This window comes from Symphalangus syndactylus, chromosome 16, assembly GCF_028878055.3.
Source record: "Symphalangus syndactylus isolate Jambi chromosome 16, NHGRI_mSymSyn1-v2.1_pri, whole genome shotgun sequence".
NCBI classification, from domain to species: Eukaryota; Metazoa; Chordata; class Mammalia; order Primates; family Hylobatidae; genus Symphalangus; species Symphalangus syndactylus.
Window position 1 is genome coordinate 30,220,517 of NC_072438.2, and position 21,164 is coordinate 30,241,680.

General features: G+C 40.6%; 1 protein-coding gene across 2 annotated transcripts in view; it reads right to left on the reverse strand.

Annotated features, from left to right (window-relative positions):
• The window catches only part of ADGRA3 (adhesion G protein-coupled receptor A3), a 130,610-nt gene that overhangs the window by 67,357 nt on the left and 42,089 nt on the right, over nt 1-21,164 (reverse strand). For both annotated transcript variants that reach the window (XM_055246080.1, XM_055246081.2), the window contains exons 2-4: nt 20,167-20,238; nt 8,101-8,172; nt 1,400-1,471 (exon numbers count right to left, since the gene is read on the reverse strand). In XM_055246080.1, coding sequence (XP_055102055.1) covers nt 1,400-1,471; nt 8,101-8,172; nt 20,167-20,238 — 216 coding nt within the window. The remainder of the gene's footprint in view (nt 1-1,399; nt 1,472-8,100; nt 8,173-20,166; nt 20,239-21,164) is intronic.

Sequence of the window (21,164 nt, forward strand, 5' to 3'; positions counted from 1 at the left end):
TTCTACTCTAATAATTGATTTGAAGTCTCTTCCCTTACTGTATAGATGAAAGAATCTCATCATTTAAGCCCCTAATTGGCTTTTCAAAGGTAACCTGAAATACAAGAAACATTCTAAAAAGCTACAGGGAGAAAGAACCGCAAGTAGACAATCCTTACACTGACCTTCCACTCCACATCTAGCATTTCATGCAGAACCCTATGCCCAGACTGCTTGTCTCTAAAACATGATTTCATGCCATTTTCCAACATAAATGTCTTTCAGTGGCTTCCTATTGTTTAGTCAGTTCTAAGCCCCTATCTGCTTTTCATACATTTCAAAATAAACTCTATTATAAATAATCAGCCTTATGTCTAATTACTCCCAAACAGAACTTATTACTTTTTTTTATTTTTTTGAGACAGAGTCTTGCCCTGTCACCCACAGAGCTGGAGTGCAGTAGTGTAATCTTGGCTCACTGCAGCCTCTGCAACCTCTGCCTCCTGGGTTCAAGCAATTCTCGTGCCTCAGCCTCCCAAGTAGCTGGGACTACAGGCATGCACCACCACACCCGGCTAATTTTTGTATTTTTAGTAGAGATGGAGTTTTACCATGTTGGCCAGGCTGATCTCAAACTCCTGACCTCAAGTGATCTGTCTGCCTCGGCCTCCCAAAGTGCTGGGATTACAGGCATGAGCCACTGTTCCTGGCTTAAAACTTCTTTATTTTTTTAAAAAAGATATAAACATACTTGATGGCTTATACAAAGTTCTTCTACATTTATATTCTATATAAATTATAATAAATGGATATAGATAACTTAAATTTTAAATAATCATTATAACTTTGAGCTACTATTAATCCTACTGTGTAGCTGAAAAACAGAAAAGTTCAGAAAAGTCAAAACAATTCACCCCAGATCACATGGTCAGAGGCACAATTCAAATGGTTATTTTATTCCAAGTCCACCAGCCTTCCCCTTGACAAACGGCCTTGTTCTCATTCCCACTTTCATGTATCATTAGTTTGGCTTCTTTTTCTTTCTCACTATCCAGATCTCTGCAAATCTTCTGGGCCATCAGCTCACATTTTACTATTTCCTAGAAATTTTCCCAGACTAGCAAAGCTTTTGATCATACCGCTCAGCATGAATGTGCTCTCTGTTGCATGTACTACACTGTGTTATATGGTGTGTGTGTGTGGTGTACACGCACATGTGTCCATGTGTGCGGTGTGGTAAGGTAGCATTATATTCTGAGATTACATCCCCATAATTAAACTGTGAGCTGCTTGTCCCCTATGGCTTCTAAAACCCCTACAGTTGCTACTTATAATTAAATATATCATAAGTTTCATACATATTTAGGTACTGGCTCAAATGCTTCCTTATCTTTTAATGGGAAAGAAAAGATATACTTACAGCCGAACCAGATTGGTAAGTCCTCGAAATATGTCTGCATTCAGACATCCTATTCGATTGTTTGTCAGATCCCTAAGGAGAAGGGTGGAAAAGTGTCTTCAATTAGTTCTCTTGGTTAATGAAGGTCTCATGCATTCAGTATTCAAGAACAGCACCCAGCTATCCCACAAGACCTTTATTCTAGCATCTTTGAGATATTTACTCTACTCAGATGAGATAAGGATAGCAGTGAGGCCGAAAATGATCCTTGCTTTCACTTACTGCTGGCACACACAGACTCAACGCTGCTCAATTATAGTGCCCTCTGTATTTCAAGCACTTACTCTTGCAAAATTACTCAAGATGAAACTGGAGTAGTAAAAATGAGACTCAAACTATCTTGCTGCCTGCAATACAATTCCTTAGATGACCTACACAGTTAATTATGCTGGGGCAGTTGGAGAACTGAGCCCAAACTCAGTCAGTAAATGACAGATAATGGATAACACAGCAAATTATTACGGTGATGGAAATTTCGTTTCCTCAGGAACATCTGAAAATACCATTTTCTGACTTCGTTCCTTAAATACTCAGAAGTTTCAACTATAATGAAAAAAATAACTGTGTTAGCTTTTAGTTTACAGATCTATCATTCAGACTCCTAGCCAAATTATCTATAATATGGCCCAATTATTTTTGCAATCACTCCTCATTTCTATTTCCTATTAAATGTTACCTTCTAAATATTTTTTACTTCTCCTCAATCAATGAAACTTTTTCTTTTTACCTATGGAAAAGTTTTAGTTAATATTTTGTTCTATTCCTCTTTATTTATTTTGCTTGACATCAAGGACAATGAACACAATTTTATTTTTACATTTAATCAGAGACCTGCACTGGTTTAAAAGTAAAAACTTTATGTTGGGAGAAAACCACTGACAATATCTGTAACTTCCACCTGGGATGGCATGACGTGCATCATTGTTTTCAGTGGACTTAGGAAGCCCTTTGCAAGAAAACCCTAAAACAATGAATCTTAAGTTTTATTAGTTGCTAGACTTGGAATAATTCATCACACTTTGAATTCTGACAAAATAATTAGAATAAGCTCCCTAAGTCAAACTTTCAAAAATATTTTCATCATATTGCCGCCAATGTCCCTATTATTCTCTGTCATAGAGAGGTACGCATTCTTTGAGTTACTTTTCAATAAGGTGATCTGCACCACCCATTTCAAACTAAAAGTACTGGATTCCAAACTGTGTACTTGGTCATGTAGTAGTCTCACCAGAAATTCTAAGAACATAATATTTGAATCAGGTACCTCATTTGTTTTTCTCCTTGACTATTTCAAAAGTTAAAATGAGATGGTTTAATTTTAGGTGTCAACTTGGCTGGACTGAGAGGCCTCAATGGCTGGTGAAGCATTGGTTTGGGCATGTCTGTGAGGGCATTTCCAGGGGAGATTGGTGCGGGAGTCAGTGGACAGAGAAAGAAAGGACCTGCCCTCAGTATGGGTGGGCACCATGCAATCAGCTGGGGCCCCGCTGGGGCAAACAGGCAAAAGAGAAGGCTTGTCTCTCTCTGCTCTCTCTCCCCTTCCACAGCAGGACGTCTTCTCCTCCTGTTGTTGGACATCAGGGTACAGGTTCTTTGCCTTTTGGACTCTGGAACTTGCATCAGTGGGCTTCCTGGGGCTTTCAGGCCTTGGACTCGGGACTGCAAGGTCAGCTTCTCCAGTTCTGAGGCTTCCAGACTTGGATTGAGCTATGCTACAGGATTCATAGGCCCTCCAGCTTACAGAAAGCCTATTGTGGGACCTCTCTCCCTCTGTGATCATGTGAGCCAATTCCCCCTAATAAATCCCCTCTCATACATCCTACTGGTCCTCTCTCTCTGGAGAGGCCTAATACAGCACCTTAGGTAATCCTGGTCTTCAATAATTTCATAGTTCTGCCTTCCCTCTCTTATGGCAACATTTGATAAAAGAATCTTAAGCAATACAAGTCTTTATTTGTCCTCGTTCTGTAGCTACTAAGTATTTAATCACGTGGGACTTTTTCTTTTAAATCCCAGTTGATTTTCCTTTTAGTTCTGGGTTTCACTGTTAACAAAAATTAGGCATCTTCTTGTAAACTGTTGTGTAAACAAGCATATCTAGGCTCTATTTATAATCCTGTCTCAATTCTGAGCTTTAAATGATGCAATTACCATTGATTCTCCGGGAAACAATTTCATTACAGCTATAGCTACTTACAATGGTATTTAGATATTGATAATGGGTTTTTATTTGGATTGAGAATCAACTTAAATTCGTTGATAAAACACAAGAGAAACTGATGGATCTAGGGTTCACCTACTTCTGATAGTATATTCTTCAGAAAACCACTTCAACCTCCTGATTCAAATTATTTATAAACTAAAGGCAAAGGCATGGTATAATAACAAAAATACTTTATGTGTTCTTGTTAAGGGAGATGCACAATTGAAATTAATGACTTAAGAACCCATAAGAAAAACGGTCTGTATCTATGAGCAACTAGCAAACATTACTACTGTCAAATATCTTTATATCCCATTGAGTTTACATACAGGACTTCTTTCAGCTTGCAAGTTGTGTACCCTAAGTTAATTATAAGTCATCTGTTTGGAATTAAGAATGTATCTTCTAGTGGGAAGAATATTATAAATGGCAATTATCTTCCTAAGCAAGAACACAAGAGACTACTTAACGTGTAACACAGTGAAAGACTACTAAGGCAATGCCAGGTACGATATCAGTAATTATATTTAATACTCCTGAATGAGAATTTTTAAAATTCATTTTGGATGGCAGTGCTTGAGAGATGATTTACTGAAAGATAAATAACTAGATGGAGAATCTAAGATAGTGTGCAGTATCTAAAACATACTGAAGAAACTGCTTTTTATTAACAATAGGTTTTCTTCAACCTATATCTCAGCATAGAGATACAATCAGCATTAATATTTTTATTACCTAAAAGCTGTGACTACAACAGTGTGGAACACAGAGGGAGGGGATAAGAAAAGGACCTGACAGTATAATTTCACATTCCTCCCATAGAGGGAAAAAAATAGATTGGAGGGGAAAATATTCTAAAAGTTCTCATACTTTCACATCAGAATCACTGGGAGGGATGGTTGAAATAAAAATCATTCAGCATCAGCCCCAGAGTTTCTCATAGGGTAGGTCTTAGCCCCTACACTTTTGCTTTCTACTTGAGGACTCATATTCCTAGGCATGGGTACAAAACTGACTCCGGCACAGACAGAAGCACAAAGAAAGGGAGTCACTGCTATAAATCCCGCTCACCTGCTGCTGCCCCTCCACTCCCTAACGACCTGTGTCTGGAGGTGCAGCCTGTTGACGGTCATGCTCCATATCCCCTGCCTGTGTCTGGATAGCTGAGTCCTAACAACTTCCAAGACTCTTAGCAGCTAAACTCTAGCTATTGCTTCAACTCTGTAAAATGTGTTTCAATTCCATATCCAGACTCTCGGTCGGCGTTTGTAATTCCATTAGACTGCAAACTCCTCGACAGCTTCCTGATTTACCTGTTGTGTCTCCAGAGCCTTGCTTACAGTTGGGCTCACGGGATGAACTTCATGAATTTTTGTTGAACTGAACTGACGCCAATCACCACCTTATCACTTTGATTACGCTGCCACATCTGGTTGATAGTCCTTTGACTCTAAACCTGGCTTGATCCCACGCAACCTGATGCCTAATGTCTACCCTCCTATAATGCTTACCTTCCTTACCTAGAACTCCAATCTCCACTACCACCTACCCCAGACCAGCCAGTTTTCCTAACTTGTTCCATTAAAAGCCTTCACTAGAAAATAATAAAGTGCAGAATGGGCAGAAGAGAAGAAAACTGATTAGTAGCAAGACCTCCTCCAGATGGCCCTGAGTTTCTAATGAGCGCAAACAGACTGATAAACACAGGGGACCACCACTCACCCCCAGCAAAAACTATGGTATGAAATTCCCTACTGATTCAAATTGTAACTAATTTTAAAAGACAAAGAGAAAATCCTTTAACTCCTACCTTTCTTAATCTTACAGAATTCTGACCCTTAAGACTGTCTGAGAGAGAAAAATAGGAGGAAAGCTACAGACGATAGGTTTTTAAATGAAAGATATTTTACTTGCAAAAGCAATAAAAAAAATCTTGTGCAAAAAAGAGCATGACCAATTTTTACAATTGGATTTGACAATAAAAAGGAATAGGTTTTGCAAATACTGCATGTTCTCACTTATAAGTGGGAGATACATGATGAGAACACATGGACACATAGAGGGAACAACATACGCTGGGGCCTTTTTGAGGGAGGAGGGTGGAAGGAGGGAGACGGTCAAGAAAAACAACTAATGGGTACTAGGCTTAATACCTGGGTGAATAATCTGTACAACAAACCCCCATGTCACAAGTTTACCTATGCAACAAAGCTGCACTTGTACCCCTGAACTAAAAAGTTAAAAAAAAAAAAAAAAGAAATAGGTTTTAAATGACTAAATAAGACAGAAGATGTCAAAAGTATTAGGATGGAAAGTCAATGTCAATATTTAAGTCATGGCATAATTAAACTAAAAGCAGCCATACTCAGTGTTATGATGCAAATACTACAGAAAACCAGTAAGACATAAAAAAAATACGCACACACATTGGAGGGGGAAAAAAAGAAAACTTAGTTAAGTATATAAAAACCCCAAAAAACAAGAGACAGAGCCCGCCAAAAGGATGACTATAAGGAAAATAAAACCACGGATCTGGTCTCCCTGATCTTTTGTCCCTGGTCTCCCTACATTTATGTGGTTTCCCCTTATTGCTATCAGAAATATTCTGAAATACAAATCTGATCACGTCAATTCCATAATCAAAAAGTTCTGGTAGCCCCCCACTATCTAAAGAACAGATTAAACATTTTTAATAGAGCAGGTCTTCAAAAGCCCAGTCCCTGACCAGTCTGATCTCCCAATATTCTTTTCCCTCTTTCTACTTTCTGCTCTGATCAAAGAACTAAACTATTGTCCTAAGAGATACATTCTTGCACACCTGCGCCCACCCTGTTTGGAAGGCTTTTTAATACATATTCATTCCTTGGGAGCAAGTTCAAATCTAAACAAGTCAGTGGCTCTCATGGCAGGCTTTTCCCATTACAGGTGCTCTCTCCTCTCCCTAGCAGGTTACGTTTATGATTTTACCGGTTACAGCGCCTGTGTGTGCGTTCAGACATATTTGCACTAACGACTGAAGGGTAGCAGAACATGCCACCCAAAACATGTCCTGTTGGCCTAAGGATTATTTCCAGCTACAGGCGATTGAAAAGCAGACAGATACAAGAAAAGCTTACAAAGCTGTCCCTCCACCCCTCTCCACCAGAAAGGACATAAGTTCCTCCCAGGAGAGGGCTTCAGACGCTTATCAGCTTAGACAAAGTACCAAAGGAATCTACATAACAAACATTACTAATTAGACTTTATCTACCATTAGTTTCCAATATATTTGCCTTCCCACAATTTGCTTTCCCTTAGAGACTCAAGGTTCTTTTCCTTTGTCTTGTCACTTCTGTAAAAACGTATTGCTCCTTGTTGAAATGTTACATAAGCCAGAGTTCTAAGCCACCTCTTTTGAGAATTACTGTTTTCTTGAGTTTTCTCAATAAACTTGCTTTTCTCTTGTTAATCTGTCTTTTGTTAGAGGTCCAAGCTGAGAAACTAGAAGGGTAGAGGGAAAATTATTTTTCTTCCCCTACATTATCTATCCTCCCCACCCCAAGAGTCTGCAAGATCTTCCGAAGAAGTCAGGGCATGGTAAGTGGCAAGTGCTCAGTAAACGCTTTCAGAAGGAATAAAGGACGGAGAGACAGTCCTCATGGCTTTTGTGTAGAGCCGCTTCTCAAATGTGGGCCTGCTCAGACCGCAACTGTGAAAGGAGCTTCGTATAGGAGATAGGGGAGTTGTTTAGCTTCAGAAGCAATGAAAACTGGTCCTTAGGTTTTAAAATCGTAATATATAGATACACATGAAAATGGCAAGACTTTAAATCATTACTTAAAAGGTACCTCTGTTTATATGGCATTTACAACAGACACAGTTTGAATGGATTCATAATTTGAAAATCGTCTACAGATTATGTCTGCTGGCAAAGCCGACATGGTAATGATTTTAATAGCATAAGAGTAACATAGCCATCCCCCACCAAACAAATCAAACCACTGTGCAAATTAACCACCTTCTCACCTACTTATATAAAATATTGTTTTTCTTTCTTTTTGTTTTGTTGAGACGGAGTCTCGCTCTGTCGTGCAGTGGCACAATCTCAGCTCACTGTAGTCTCCCACTCCCAGGTTCCAGTGATTCTCCTGCCTCAGCCTCCCAGGTAGCTGGGACTACAGGCACACACCACCATGCCAGCTAATTTTCGTATTTTTAGTAGAGACGGGGTTTCACCATGTTGGCCAGGCTGGTCTCGAATTCCTGACCTCAGGTGATCCGCCCGCCTCAGCCTCCCAAAGTGCTGGGAATACAGGCGTGAGCCACTGCGCCCAGCCTCTTTCTGTTTCTGTATCAGGGACCTGGCCAGGTAAAGCTCAAAAACTTATTAAATGTCCATTTTTCATCATGTTAAAGTAAGTTGACAGCTATTTATACAAGCAACAATTCAAACTCATAAGCAAGCAATTCAAATACTTACAATCTTTTTAGAGATGACAGTCCCCAGAAGGCACCTGGATCTATACTACTAATAAGATTGTTTCGGAGGTCCCTGTTAAAAATAAAATAAAAGTTATTCACATATCAACACTGCAATAAGTATTCAGGCACAATACACTTACCTGCTATACAAAGAAAACAAAAGTATAATAATAAGAGGAGGAAACTGAAGCCAAAAGGGCTAAGCCAAGATCAACCCAGTAGTAAAAGGGAGAGTCAGAATGCAAATTTGACAGATCTGGCTCCAAAGCCTTTTGGTTTGGTCAATAAAACAATAAAAATATACATCATAAAAGAAATATGTGACCTAATATTATTCAACTTCACAATTATCACTGAACTACAATCATATACATTATTTCTATAATTTCTTCCTTAGTATGCCATACTTTGAATATCAAAGTAAATCTAATTACAATTGTGACAAACATCATTCAGTTGAATTTTTAAAAACCATCTTCAAAAATACACACTCTAAAATTCATATATTTTCCCTTCCCTGGCCTTCTATATTTAGGTTTTTTGGGGGTTTGTTGTTGTTGTTGTTGTTGTTGTTGTCGTTGTTGTCATTTGAGACGGAGTCTTGCTCTGTCACCCAGGCTGGAGTGCAGTGGCGTGATCCTGACTCACTGCAACCTCCACCTCCTAGGCTCAAGCAATTCTCGTGCCTCAGCCTCCTGAGTAGAGGGGGTTACAGGCGCCTGTCACCATACCTGGATAATTTTTTGTATTTTTTGTAGAGACAGGGTTTTGCCATGTTGGCCAGGCTGGTCTCGAACTACTGACCTCAAGCAATCTGCCTGCCTCAGTCTTTCAAAGTGCTGGGATTACAGGCGTGAGTCACTGCACTTGGCCTATGGTTAGGTTTTCTATGAGGTGAGGATATAAAATAAATGTGTGATAAAACACAATATATAGCTCAAAGCAAAGATGCACAAGCTTCATACCACGTGGTATTTGATAGCAATCACCATTTATCCTGTTCTTCTCAAGTATGCTGGCACGTCCATGCAAGAGCACTACTACTTGGGGGTGGGAGGCAGCAGTGAGTGTCTCAGCCACATCCCTCTACTTGTGTGGTTTTGCAGACACGCTACGGCTACAGCTCCCCTCCTGGTCGCTGGGCTCAGCTGGGGACTCACCAGTTTTCTATACAAGTGTTTGGCTAGACCTCTGTGGAGAGCTGACAGTCTAAATACAGTCCCTTTCCCTAGACCACACTCTTGCCAGTGGCTGGCCCACACTTCCACTTTATGGGACACCCTCAGCTGGGTCTGTTTGTCAAGACTTACCTACAACCTCGTCTACTGAAGCCAGAGTGGCCTCTGCTCATCTCCCAGAGAAGCTGAAGCCATATGGAGAACTGAAACTCTTTTCAGTTTTTCTTCTCCTGACATCCTTACATAACAGTAGCAACCTTGCCCATTCTTTATACAGCCACGTGTAAGCTTCCAACACTACTCTTCATTTAAGGATGCACATGCCATTGGTGAAACAAAACAGACATGTAGAGAAATGCTCAGTACAAGCCAAAGTAACCAGTACCTCCAGGGTTCCTCAGTCCCTTACTTACTTGAAACGTACAAGACCTTCCTGGAAGTAGACCCTGGACCACTGGCGCCACCTGCCAGCACAACACTGTGCCAGGCTCTTTAATAACAATTGCTCCGTCATGGCCATGCTCACGTGTGCCCGGGCAGTCTAAATTATTTAGAGAAAAATCCTCAGTTTGCCTTCTCCATCCTCTCCAAATCAGAAAGCAGCAGGCATCCCTTCCCTACCTATGCTACAGAAAAAGACTCCAAGGAAGTCTGGCTGCAATGAGCACAGATTCATGTGTTTTCTTCCGTCCAATCACAGGCACATTCAACGTTACTGTCCCACCAGCTAATGAAAGTGAACTGCTGTACATGGCATGCCTCATAACATGTGAGTTTTCTCTCAGGCTCATTCTAGCAATATAGCAAAAGTTACAACATCAAAGTTGGTTACTAGCTGGATTCCCCAGAAATTTCACAGAAGCATCCTGAGGAGGTTGGCCCTTTGCTCAGCAGCAGCGGTTGTCATTCATTTACCGTTAAGCCCAGCATTTTTGATGTGTCAGTGGCACTGTGGCTTCCACGCTATGTGTGCTGTTTAACACCTGGTGATAGAGATTGAACTAGAAATTCTCAAGAACACTGCTCTGGAAATGCAACCTGTGAATCCTGGGATCACTGTGGCCTCCAGCAAATTCTATGGTCTTTCTTGCATCTCATCCTCATTTTAACACACAGGTACTCCTAAGTAGCTAAGGTTGGGATTGCAATTCTACCACCTCCCCACAATCAGAGCCAGGTTTTTCTAAATAAAACCAAACTCCCTGCAACCACCACCCCCAATACTTCACAATATTTTAAAAAACAAAATGATTATTAAACATCAGTATAAAATCTATGCTCTGATTACCATCACTGGATAGGTATTTCATTAATCAGAATTCTGAAAACTTCATATTCCACAAGAAGAAAACAGCTTTGTCAATGCTGGTAACTACCCTAACTTTTTGGGTTTTTGCACCCTGGCCTCTAAGACATTTTCTAAATAAAGTATCTGAAAAGATCTGAAAAAGTCAGGAAGCTTCACAAAATACATTTAAATGGTCAGCAAAGGTCTTAGTGGTCAGGTAAACTCACAAATCCCATCCTTTTTTCTGGACTTCCAACCAGCTTTTAAGTTCTCCTCTTAACTTGGAGTAAAAAGATGGTCCCTGGTGTAGCAATTTCAACAGAAAGAGGAATATTATGCAGAGGATAAGTTCCCTGCTGTGAACGCCATGGCCCCAGCATCCCTTATCTCCAGGCACCTGCTGCAGCAGACACTGACAGCATGGCAGCGCTCACACCTGTGGTCCCTCTACCTGCAATTCTTCCCCATGCAGCTTTCTCCTGGGCACCTCCTGAGAGTCAACCCATGAAGGTCAGAGGTAAAGGGCATGAATGGCCATAGGAAGAGTCCTCACCCGGGAGGAAAACAGGATATCCCAGAGGCCTGGGGGGTCTCAGTGTGCTCCTTGCTGGCTCCCAGCAGTCCCCAGTATCAGCTGCCTGCCGCAGGAGCTGCTTGGGAAGACACTGTCCTAACGGCTGCCCTTGCTTCTCATGGTCCAGCACCAAATATGAGGGCTGTTGGGCAAACCTCCCAACCAAATCACTACACTGAAGGCTCACCTGGGGACCTGCTTCTGGGAAAATGCAGATTAAGATATCAGCCTGGTAATGTGAACTAGCTGGCACCCAGGCCAAGCAGAGACCTAAGGAAACTCTGCCCACTCCATTCTAAGGACAAATAGCAGGAAGGTGTAAACCAGAAGCCATCCAAAAATTTAAAACTTCTACAGTGAGCGAAGGTGGGAAAGGTTTGCAACTATCAAGGATTTCAAAATTTAATAGTAATAACACTATAATTATTGCTATCAATTATTTAATGTTTAATTTTTTTGGTGAGGGGAGCAGCCTTCTCCATTGCTTTAAGGTGGAAACACCTCTACTTCTCCATATGGTACAGGTAGTGCCCCCAAATTTTCAACACCATCCCTTCAGGCATGACACCTGATCAACCTTGTGCAGATTTTCAAATACTCTGGCCTTAGCAATTATACGACTTTGGTCTAACTAAACCTAGGACTTGTGGGAGAGGGAAGGATGAGCATAAACATTCCCACTGGTTTGATAAGAGGTCAAGATCTGAGCCTGGAGCTGCTAACGGCCATGTTGCTACAATCTGAAGAAGCCAACAGATGGGAAAAGAGAAAAATGGTGAGCCCCTGGATCCAGCCCAGCCTGAAATCCACCTCTAACTCTAGGCTGTCTGGAAGCACAAACCACTAAATATAGTGAGTTGGTGTCTATCACTTATCAGACCATTAAGACCTTATAATCACTCTAGGAGGCAGTGTCATTGTTTCAGATGAGGAAACTCATGTGCAGAAAGATTAAGAAATTTGGCCAAGTTCTTGATCTTAATAAGTGGCCAGGATTTAAGTGTATCTTTCTGACTGACAGAGTGGAGATTTACTAAAGGAACCAAGTAAATTTATAGCTAAAATAATAGGAAAACAGGTAAACCAAACACACTGAAAAGTTGGCCATGATCAAGTTGAGTTGCTGGAGATAACTTTCTTTCAACTTCTCCATATGTTTGAAAAACTAAGTTATTTTATGTGGTAGCCCGCAGCCTTCCAACTAGGCCTCAAAGTCACTGCCTCTCTGTCCTGGTCATTATCATCACCCTAGCCCAGGTTGTAAGCCACACAAGTTCTCACCTGTGTCTGATTCTCCATTTGAAGTGATCTTTTTAAACACAGACTTGATCAAGTCTCTGCTCTGATTTAAACCTCAAAAAGATCCACAGGCCCTCAGAAGGAAGTTCTGGTGTGTTAAGGTAACTTCCGAGGCTACCCATGGTCCCAGCCTTGCCCACCTTTCCTTCGCCAACTCTCACTTCCCATCTGCTCAACACCTTCCCTTAACACTCACCCTGTCTCTCTTCATTTATACCAGTCATACTGCAAGACGTTTCTAGAAAGGGTATTTCCTCTCACCTCTAGACCTCTGCACTTGGGATTCCCTGTCCCGAATGCATCTCAATCTCCAACTCACAACTTCACCTCCATCCCTCTTCACCCACGTATCCTTGAGGCCTTGGGTGAAACTCCATTCCTTCCTCCAGAAAAATACCTGTGAATGCTGGGCGCAATGGCTCACGCCTATAATCCCAGCACTTTGGGAAGCCAAGGCAGGTGGATCACCTGACATCAGGAGTTCGAGACCAGCCTGGCCAACATGGTGAAACCCCGTCTCTACTAAAAATACAAAAATTAGCCAGGCATGGTAGCGCATGCCTGTAGTCCCAGCTGCTCTGGAGGCTGAGGCTTAAACCCCGGAGGAGAGGCTGCAGTGAGCCGAGATCACACCACTGCACTCCAGCTTGGCGACAGATCAAGACTCCGTCTCAAAAAAAAAAAAAAAAAAAAACCTGTGAACAGCACTCTGCGCCCTGTCCTGTGGCATCTCTTATCACGCTGTACCAAGTGCACCTCAGTTACTTCAACTGTCCTCACTGAAAGACCACAGGTTCCACAAGAGCAGGCTCTGCTCCACTCAGTGAGGGGGCGACATGCAATACAGAGTGTGTGGATGGATATGTTCATGGACGAAAGAACACACCAAGGCTAGGAGACAGAATTACATTAACCTTTCTATAAAAATGTTTTTAGTAAGTTATGGTTGGCTACAAAATCACAAGGCTATTCATAAAGCCAGATAATGCAGAGAATGTGGTATCTCATTACTAATCATTTCCATTTCTCCATAAAAGTAGACAGTCATGACGTCTGTAGTTGACCTTCAAATAATTCACCAAACATATGTAAGCATATTCCAATACAGAAGAAAAAATGATGGCATATTGTTAATAATTACTGAATTGTTGAATCTGGGTAAGTAAATTGGTAATATGAAAGATTATGGCATTGCCCTTTCAATTCTTCCGTATGTTTAAAAATTTTCATAATCAAATGTTTGATCCCCAGCATTTTAAGTCCCAGGAGGTACAGTTAATCATCAGGACTGACTTATTAGTTCCTATCTCCCTCCCTGCAACTCCCCAACTGACCCTCATTTCAACAAGATTATTTTATGAAAAAATTCAACCTTTATGTTTTTGACTTGTTTTGCATAAGCTAAAAAGCTCTGTAAATAGAAATATATAATGTCAGTTCCATTTTTTTAAAACACACGTTTCCCTTTTCAGATTTTAAACAGCATCTACAACAGGAACTGAGTTAGTTAGCTAAAGCAGTATATCAATTTGGAGTCAATGATGAACTGCATTTGTTTCTACAAAATACCTCTCATGAATAACTGAGTTCTGTAATATGATTTAAAGATGTACTTTTTCTTTAATAAAAAACTCGACATATTATATAACATTTAATAACAGCCATATTAATCAGGCATTGCCAAAAGATATTTATAGTCAGATTCTCTCATTTAACATCCCCTTTTTCCCCCACCAACCCACAGCTTCCCTAGTAAACAGGAGTCTGACTTCAGGATGTATGGCTAAATCTGAATACATTGGATCATTAAAGCATAAATGAAAAAAAGCACAAGAATTGCTTAAATAGAACTAAAGGAATATTTTAAGTTCTTGGTAAAAGAACTACCTCCTATAGGAAAGAACATGAAGTATACCAGGTAAGATGCCTTTAACTACAAGTATCAGAACCCTCAACTGAAAATAGCTTCACCAATCACAAAAGTAATTATCTGGCATTACAGGAAATCAAGAAGTTGGGCCTTTGTGGTTGGTTCCATGCATCTCTCAGATCCACCATACTCAGAATGTAACTGTGCCTTCAGGCTGAGCCTCACTTACAATATGGTATCCCAGGTTCAGAAATCACTTCCAACCACAAAGTCATAAAAAGGAACAGACTTTCTTCTCGTATCTCTCCTTAAAAGCTAGGAAATCTTTCTCCAAACCCCACAGCAGGCTGCTCTGCTCCTCATCTCTTATTGACTAGGACAAACTCTGTCAATAGCTGGAAGAGATGCTGAATTACCTTAGCGGCCTAGGGGTAGGATTAACATTGGAAAGTCAAACACACTGACCAGTAGGCAACTGTAGTGTCAGCAGTGAAGAGAATACAGGGGAGGCACGTCACTAAATACTGGTAACCAAATACATAGCACAATACAAGAATGTCAATTCCATAAAATGAAGACAGATATGGGACTCAGCACGGTGGTTCATGTCTGTAATCCCAGCACTTTCGGAGGCTGAGGCAGACAGATCACTTGAGGTCAGGAGTTTGAGACCAACCTGGCCAACATGGTGAAACCCCATCTCTACCCAAAATACAAAAATTAGCTGGGCATGGTGGCACACACCTGTAATCCCAGCTGCTTGGGAGGCTGAGACAGGAGAATCGCTTGAACCTGGGAGGTGGAAGTTGCAGGAAGCCAAGATCATGCCACCACACTCCAGCTTGGGCAACAGAGCAAGAGATTGTCTCAAAAAAAAGAGATGGAAGAAATTAGGAAGGAAGGCTATAGACTAGTGAATGGATGGATGATGGATATAAAAGTCTCAGTGCTAAAAACAATCTAAAAAAGTTATCTACCAAAAAACCAAGGGGAAAATTTATAGGAAGTACAAATTTTAGATAATTCTATCTTCTAATAATAATGTTTTTTAGCAAGTAGGCCAACAGGGACTATTATTATGCAAGTTTAGTAGCCTAACAGCATGAGGCCTATAAGATCAAGGATCCAAAACATCAATTATCTGGGAAAAAAAAAAGACCCCTTGGTTGATGTGACAGAGGGGCCTATGTACTCTTCCTGCAGATGTCTGCTCACTTCCCTCCTCATCTCCCTCTGTTCTGTGCTTTCCTCCTGGAGGAGGTGTCCCCGCACACTCTACTGAAAACCGAGGACACCCTCAACCCACAGAGAGCCCCCCTCCTAATTGGTTTTGCTCCATGGCACTTACCACAATCTATCATCTTCTTTACTTGTCTGAATCATTTCATTTATTGTCTATTTTCTCAATCACTAGACTGTAAGTTACATGAGGCAGAGAGTATACACTACTTGTCTTCTTCACTTGAAAAATGTCCAACACACAGTAACTCCCGATCACTTCGCTGAATGAATGAATCCTCACTGTATTTATCAGACCAACTGGTGCTTGACACACACTCACTTCTTCCCACACTATGCTTTCTCCTAGACAATCTCATCGCCACCTACAGCTTTAAGTCCCTAGACTCAAATTTGTAACTCTAGCCCAAACATACCACTTCTTTGAGTTCTCAATGTCTCCATCTGGAAGCCTAACAGCCATCTCAAAAGTCAACCTATCCCACATTCAGTGTGGTATAGGATACCGTAATCTGTGCCTTCATAAAACCACAGGGGATTCTGATGCACATGAAGTTTGATAACCATGGTCTAGTCTAGGGCACTGGTCTCTAAACAGAGAGTATGAGCTTTAAATTACCTGAGACCTGACACGGCTCCCTACTTCCACCCCATCCCAAACCATCTCATCCAGCATGAGCAAGGCTCTGTCTTCAAAGGCTTTCTAAATTTCATCCCATGCCACCACAAACTGGCAGACATTCACAGTGCTGGCACTCCCAAACTTGGTATCCTCTTACACATTGTCTTTATCCACAGTACTTGAGATTTGCTTACTGTGTATATCCTATGTTTCTCCCCATTACTGCATATGTTCCATAAATCCCAAGCCTAGCACAGTGTGCGCACCTTAAATATTTGTTGAATAAATTTCAATCAGCTACATGGAAAAGACTCATTACCTGTTGAGGCAATATTTGTGCCAAACCTTCATATTAAGCTAACTATCTTTACATGATTTTAATTAATATGAAACATACATAGGCATCAGTTATCTACTGCATAGACTTCTAAAATAAAGCAAACTACCTTCAAAAAGGTGAACCACAACTAGAAAACTAGCTTCCAAGACACCATCAGGATTTAGTTACTTTGTCATAAAAAATAAAACCCCAAATCCAAGCTTCTAAATTAAAAAAAAAAAACTCAAACTAAATATTCCTATGAAAATAAAGCACACACACACACTGCTATCTTCCTACATGGGGCAAGATCAGAAACAAACGATGGGTCATGTTCATTAGTTCAACGGAGCCAGCTCTTACTATCTCAGCCCACTCTAGCCACCTTACCCTACAAAACCCTAACCTTTATTCTGCGTGACTTGCCTCCAGTAATTTCAAGGCCACAGCTTTGAAGTTCTCACCTTGGTGTAATTCCTTGTTCTGCCAACCGTCTTTTACACCATATCGTAGCTGCTGTATTTTCAAGTTGTCTGGTTATTCTGTTCTCATTTTCAGGACTCTCTAACTAGGCAAATCTGAACGGCAAACATGTTACTTGGCCGGTTGTGTCTCTTAGGTGGAATTCTCCCAGACAAGGGTGAAAATAATGACTTTACTCAGGGGGTGACCCCAGAATGCACCAGTAGAAAAGTGGGAAGTGAGACAAGAGAATGATGTCCGACAAGGTGAGCTGCTGAAGACGTTACCACTGAGGTACCTGAGACTCAGTCCCTGGGGACTCTGAAGCCAGTGGAGAAGGCACTTCAGGGCAGCCCCACCTGACAGGTGAGGCAGGCAGGGTAGTTATCCATCATCTGCTATCAGTCACTGGCTGAGGGTTGCTGAAAGCAGGAGTGGGTGGATGGGGTGGCTTCCACCCCAGTACTGGAGCCAAGAACACTCTCAGGCTTTCATATGGAAGACATAAAGAGAGACGCACAGGAACAGTCAGTGCTGAAGGAATAAAGTCTGCTCCTCTGGAGGAGCAGGGAGCACCGAGTGTCTCCCTCCCAGGGCCAGAGCAGAGCAGCTAAGAGCCCAGCCTTTATTATCCTTAGCAAACTAACACAGGAACAGAAAACCAAATACCTTATGTTCCCACTTATAAGGGGGAGCTAAATGATAAGAACTTACCAACACAAAGAAGGAAACAACAGATGCTGGGGCCTACTTGAGGGGAGAGGATGGGAGGAGGCAGAGAAGCAGAATAGACAACTTTTGGGTACTGGGTTTAATACCTGAGTGATGAAATAATAGGTACAACAAACCCTCATGACATGTAACAAACCTCTTTAAAATAAAGTAAGTATAAACAGGGGAAAAAAGGGCCCAGCCTTTTCATCACTTTTTCTTTCTTTCTAAAGTGGGCTGCTCTCCCACAAAGGCAGTACGGGAGGCAGATCCCAACTGGGCATGCACGCCCCCACCACACACTGTCGGACTGAGGCCGGGACTCTGGTCTGGACCTTGATGTGTGTGTACTTTGGATATGCTGAGCTTAGGGCCAGTGTAGATAAAGATGTTCTCTAACACAAGAGGCCCAGGTCCCAGCGTCAACACTGGGTTTTCACACTGAAGCTCCCACTAATAAAATGGTCTTTCAAAGTCCCTTATCTGTATATTTATCTCTGTGGTCCCAACAAAGGAGTGAGAAAGTACTTTGGGATTCATGAATAAACAGACCCCTGGCTAAAAACAATCACAGCACCTTAGTATCACCCAAAATGGCTACTTAATTTGTTTCTAACATGTACAGAGATTTGTTAGCTTTAAATGGCTGAAAATAAGGTCAAAGACAAGGGAAATTAAGAAATAGATGCAAAAAGGCTAGTAATTCACACCACAGCACAGAACATTAGCTATGCTGTCTATACTTTTTATGGTGTGCGTGAACAGCCACATCAATCTTAGGTGCCAAAAATAAAATGTGTTTCTAAACACAACAGACACTATTTATAAACTAGGAGTGCCTGCCATCCTCCTTTTGGAAAGGGAAGACCACACTAATGCCTTTCATTATCAACTAAGCACATACTAAATGCCTGACACTGTGTTATATGCAAATGGTATCTGTCAACCCAGTAACTTTTCTTTGCAGGGAACAGAAAACATAATAGGAATGTACTGTCTCACACAATGATCCAAGGCAGTCTTGCTTTGACAGGTCCTCCCAGGCTTCCTGTCTGCTTTCCTGATAATCCCAAATGTCCATTCCTGAACCAGTAGTGACCATGGAATGTGTGTGAAGGACCGTCCTTAGCTGAGGCAGGCCTAGGGCCAAGGGTGTGATCAGCATACTCTAAAGCACATGGACGACATGGAACATGATAGGAATATTCAAATAAAGTGCTACGACTGTGCCAAGAACATTTAAAAATATTCCTGTGTTTCTGTATATATATATATAGACACACACATACATACACACACACGTATATAACCTAACTTAAAGACATCTGATCTAAAAGAAAAGAACCGAGACATGCATAAAGAAATGAAGAACACTAGATCACATATATTTACATACACATCGGGAACCTAAGCAATGAAGTCCTGCGTGAGTTCAATCGCAGGAGAAGCCTCTAGGTGAAAGAGTCAAGAAAAAGCCAGGCAGAGAAGTGGAGAAAGTGAAGCTGAGCAAAGAGAATTGAGAAAAATGAGGACAGTGTGTTATTCCACAGAAACAGAGACGTCTCACAGTGTAGCTCCCTTATGTATTGGGAAATTTTATCCTAAATGCATGAGTTAACAGGGGAATTTGAAATGTGATCCCAGAATAGCATTCAGAATACAAGTAAATTAAATGTCCATTATCTGAAACTCACCAAAGCAAAAATGAGTGCTACCTGTAATATATCATAAGCAAAACTAGACCTAATCACTAAGAAAAATATATATTTACAAATATATCACAGTCAAAGACATCTGAATAAAATATCAAAGTTTATACAAGCATTTTTCCCCTTGACGTCACATCCACGCTACTGTTTTTGCCATGTGACGTGCAAGCTTGGCCTTCCACCATGATTGTAAGCTTCCTGAGGCCTCCTTAGAAGCCGAGCAGATGCCAGCTCCATGCTTCCCATACAGCTGCGGAATCGCAAATCAATTAAACTTCTTTTCTTTATAGATTACCCAGTATCAGGTATTTCTCTATAGCAATGCAAGAATGGCTTAACATGGCATACATATTTCAGTATACAGAATTTCAACACAGCATCGATGCTTCAAGCTAGCATACTTAAAGTCAACAAAGTATGGTCCATGACCTCTGGTATAAGTAAAGATTTAATGGAAGACATCCACATCAAGTCATTTATCATTCCTAAGTATTGTCTTAGGCAATACTCATTGGCTTATTATCTAAGGCTGCATTCACACTTCAACGGCAGAGGTGAGTCACTTGTGGCCAGGTGTGAAAACCCAATTTACTTACTATCTGGCCCTTTACAGAATTTAGATAGTTACTTGCTTTTTAGAATAAAATTCTTAAAATTTTTCATTAAAAAATGTTAGAAAAACTCAATTTTTATTTTGAATAGTTGGGAGTTTAGTCACAGATTTACAATGAAGATTTACAACGAAAATGCGTTAAACAAAATACTAATGAGATGATAATTAAAGAATACTCACAATCTTTCAAGGAGACTTAACCCAGAAAATGAGCCATTCTTCAGCTCGGATATCTTATTGTTACTCAGAATCCTAAAAAATATCAAAAAAAAAAAATAAGTTGCCTAATATACACTACCAATATTAAAGTAATTTAGCTTATTATGTTTAAACCTATGAGGAATTCTAAGACATCATTTATTAGCCAGAATGTTTGAGATGGCTGAAAAAAAGTGAGTGTCTTCCCCTTTCTCTGAGAAACCAACTATTTAAAGTAGTTTACTCATGCATCTTGTCACATCTAAATTATTTCTATCACACATAATCAAAACTGTAAGAGAGAAAAGTCAATATGTAATAGCTCTAAGTTCAACATAAGCATAAAGAATACCATACCATGCACATTTATATAATTAATCAAATTATGCAAGTTGAATACACATTTTTAAACTGGAAACTTACCAGAAAAATGCATAACCTATGATCTTGTAAAATACTGACAAGAAATAAGGTATCTTCTAGATATCATTTCAATAAGGCTGAATATTATTTGTAATTTAACAATATACAAATCTACTGTCCATTTGTGTAAAAATATGCTTTTCACATGCACTCACAGACAAACACAGGTAGCTGAATCATAGTATCATATCTCATGCTTTAGGACAATGTTTATCAAAAATAAATTGAAAACAAAAACTGACTCAAAGAAATCATAGTTGCGCCTATCCCAAAGGTCGGACTCGCCTGAGAAGAGACTTCGTATTATCTGGCACTCTCTCTAGGCTTTGTAACTTTATGTAGCTTTTGGAGCCTGAATATCAATAATGAGCATCCACGAATGAGGTGAAAATGCTAGTTATCTGAATTGGGGAGTGGGAATACCAAGGTAAGGAAAATGAGAAAACCAAGGCACAAAAGAGTTAAGTAAAGGGCCCAAGATTACACTAGCCAATGGCAGACCCAGGTTTTGAACCCAGCAGTTCCTACTCCAAACGCCAAGTTCTTCAACATACGCT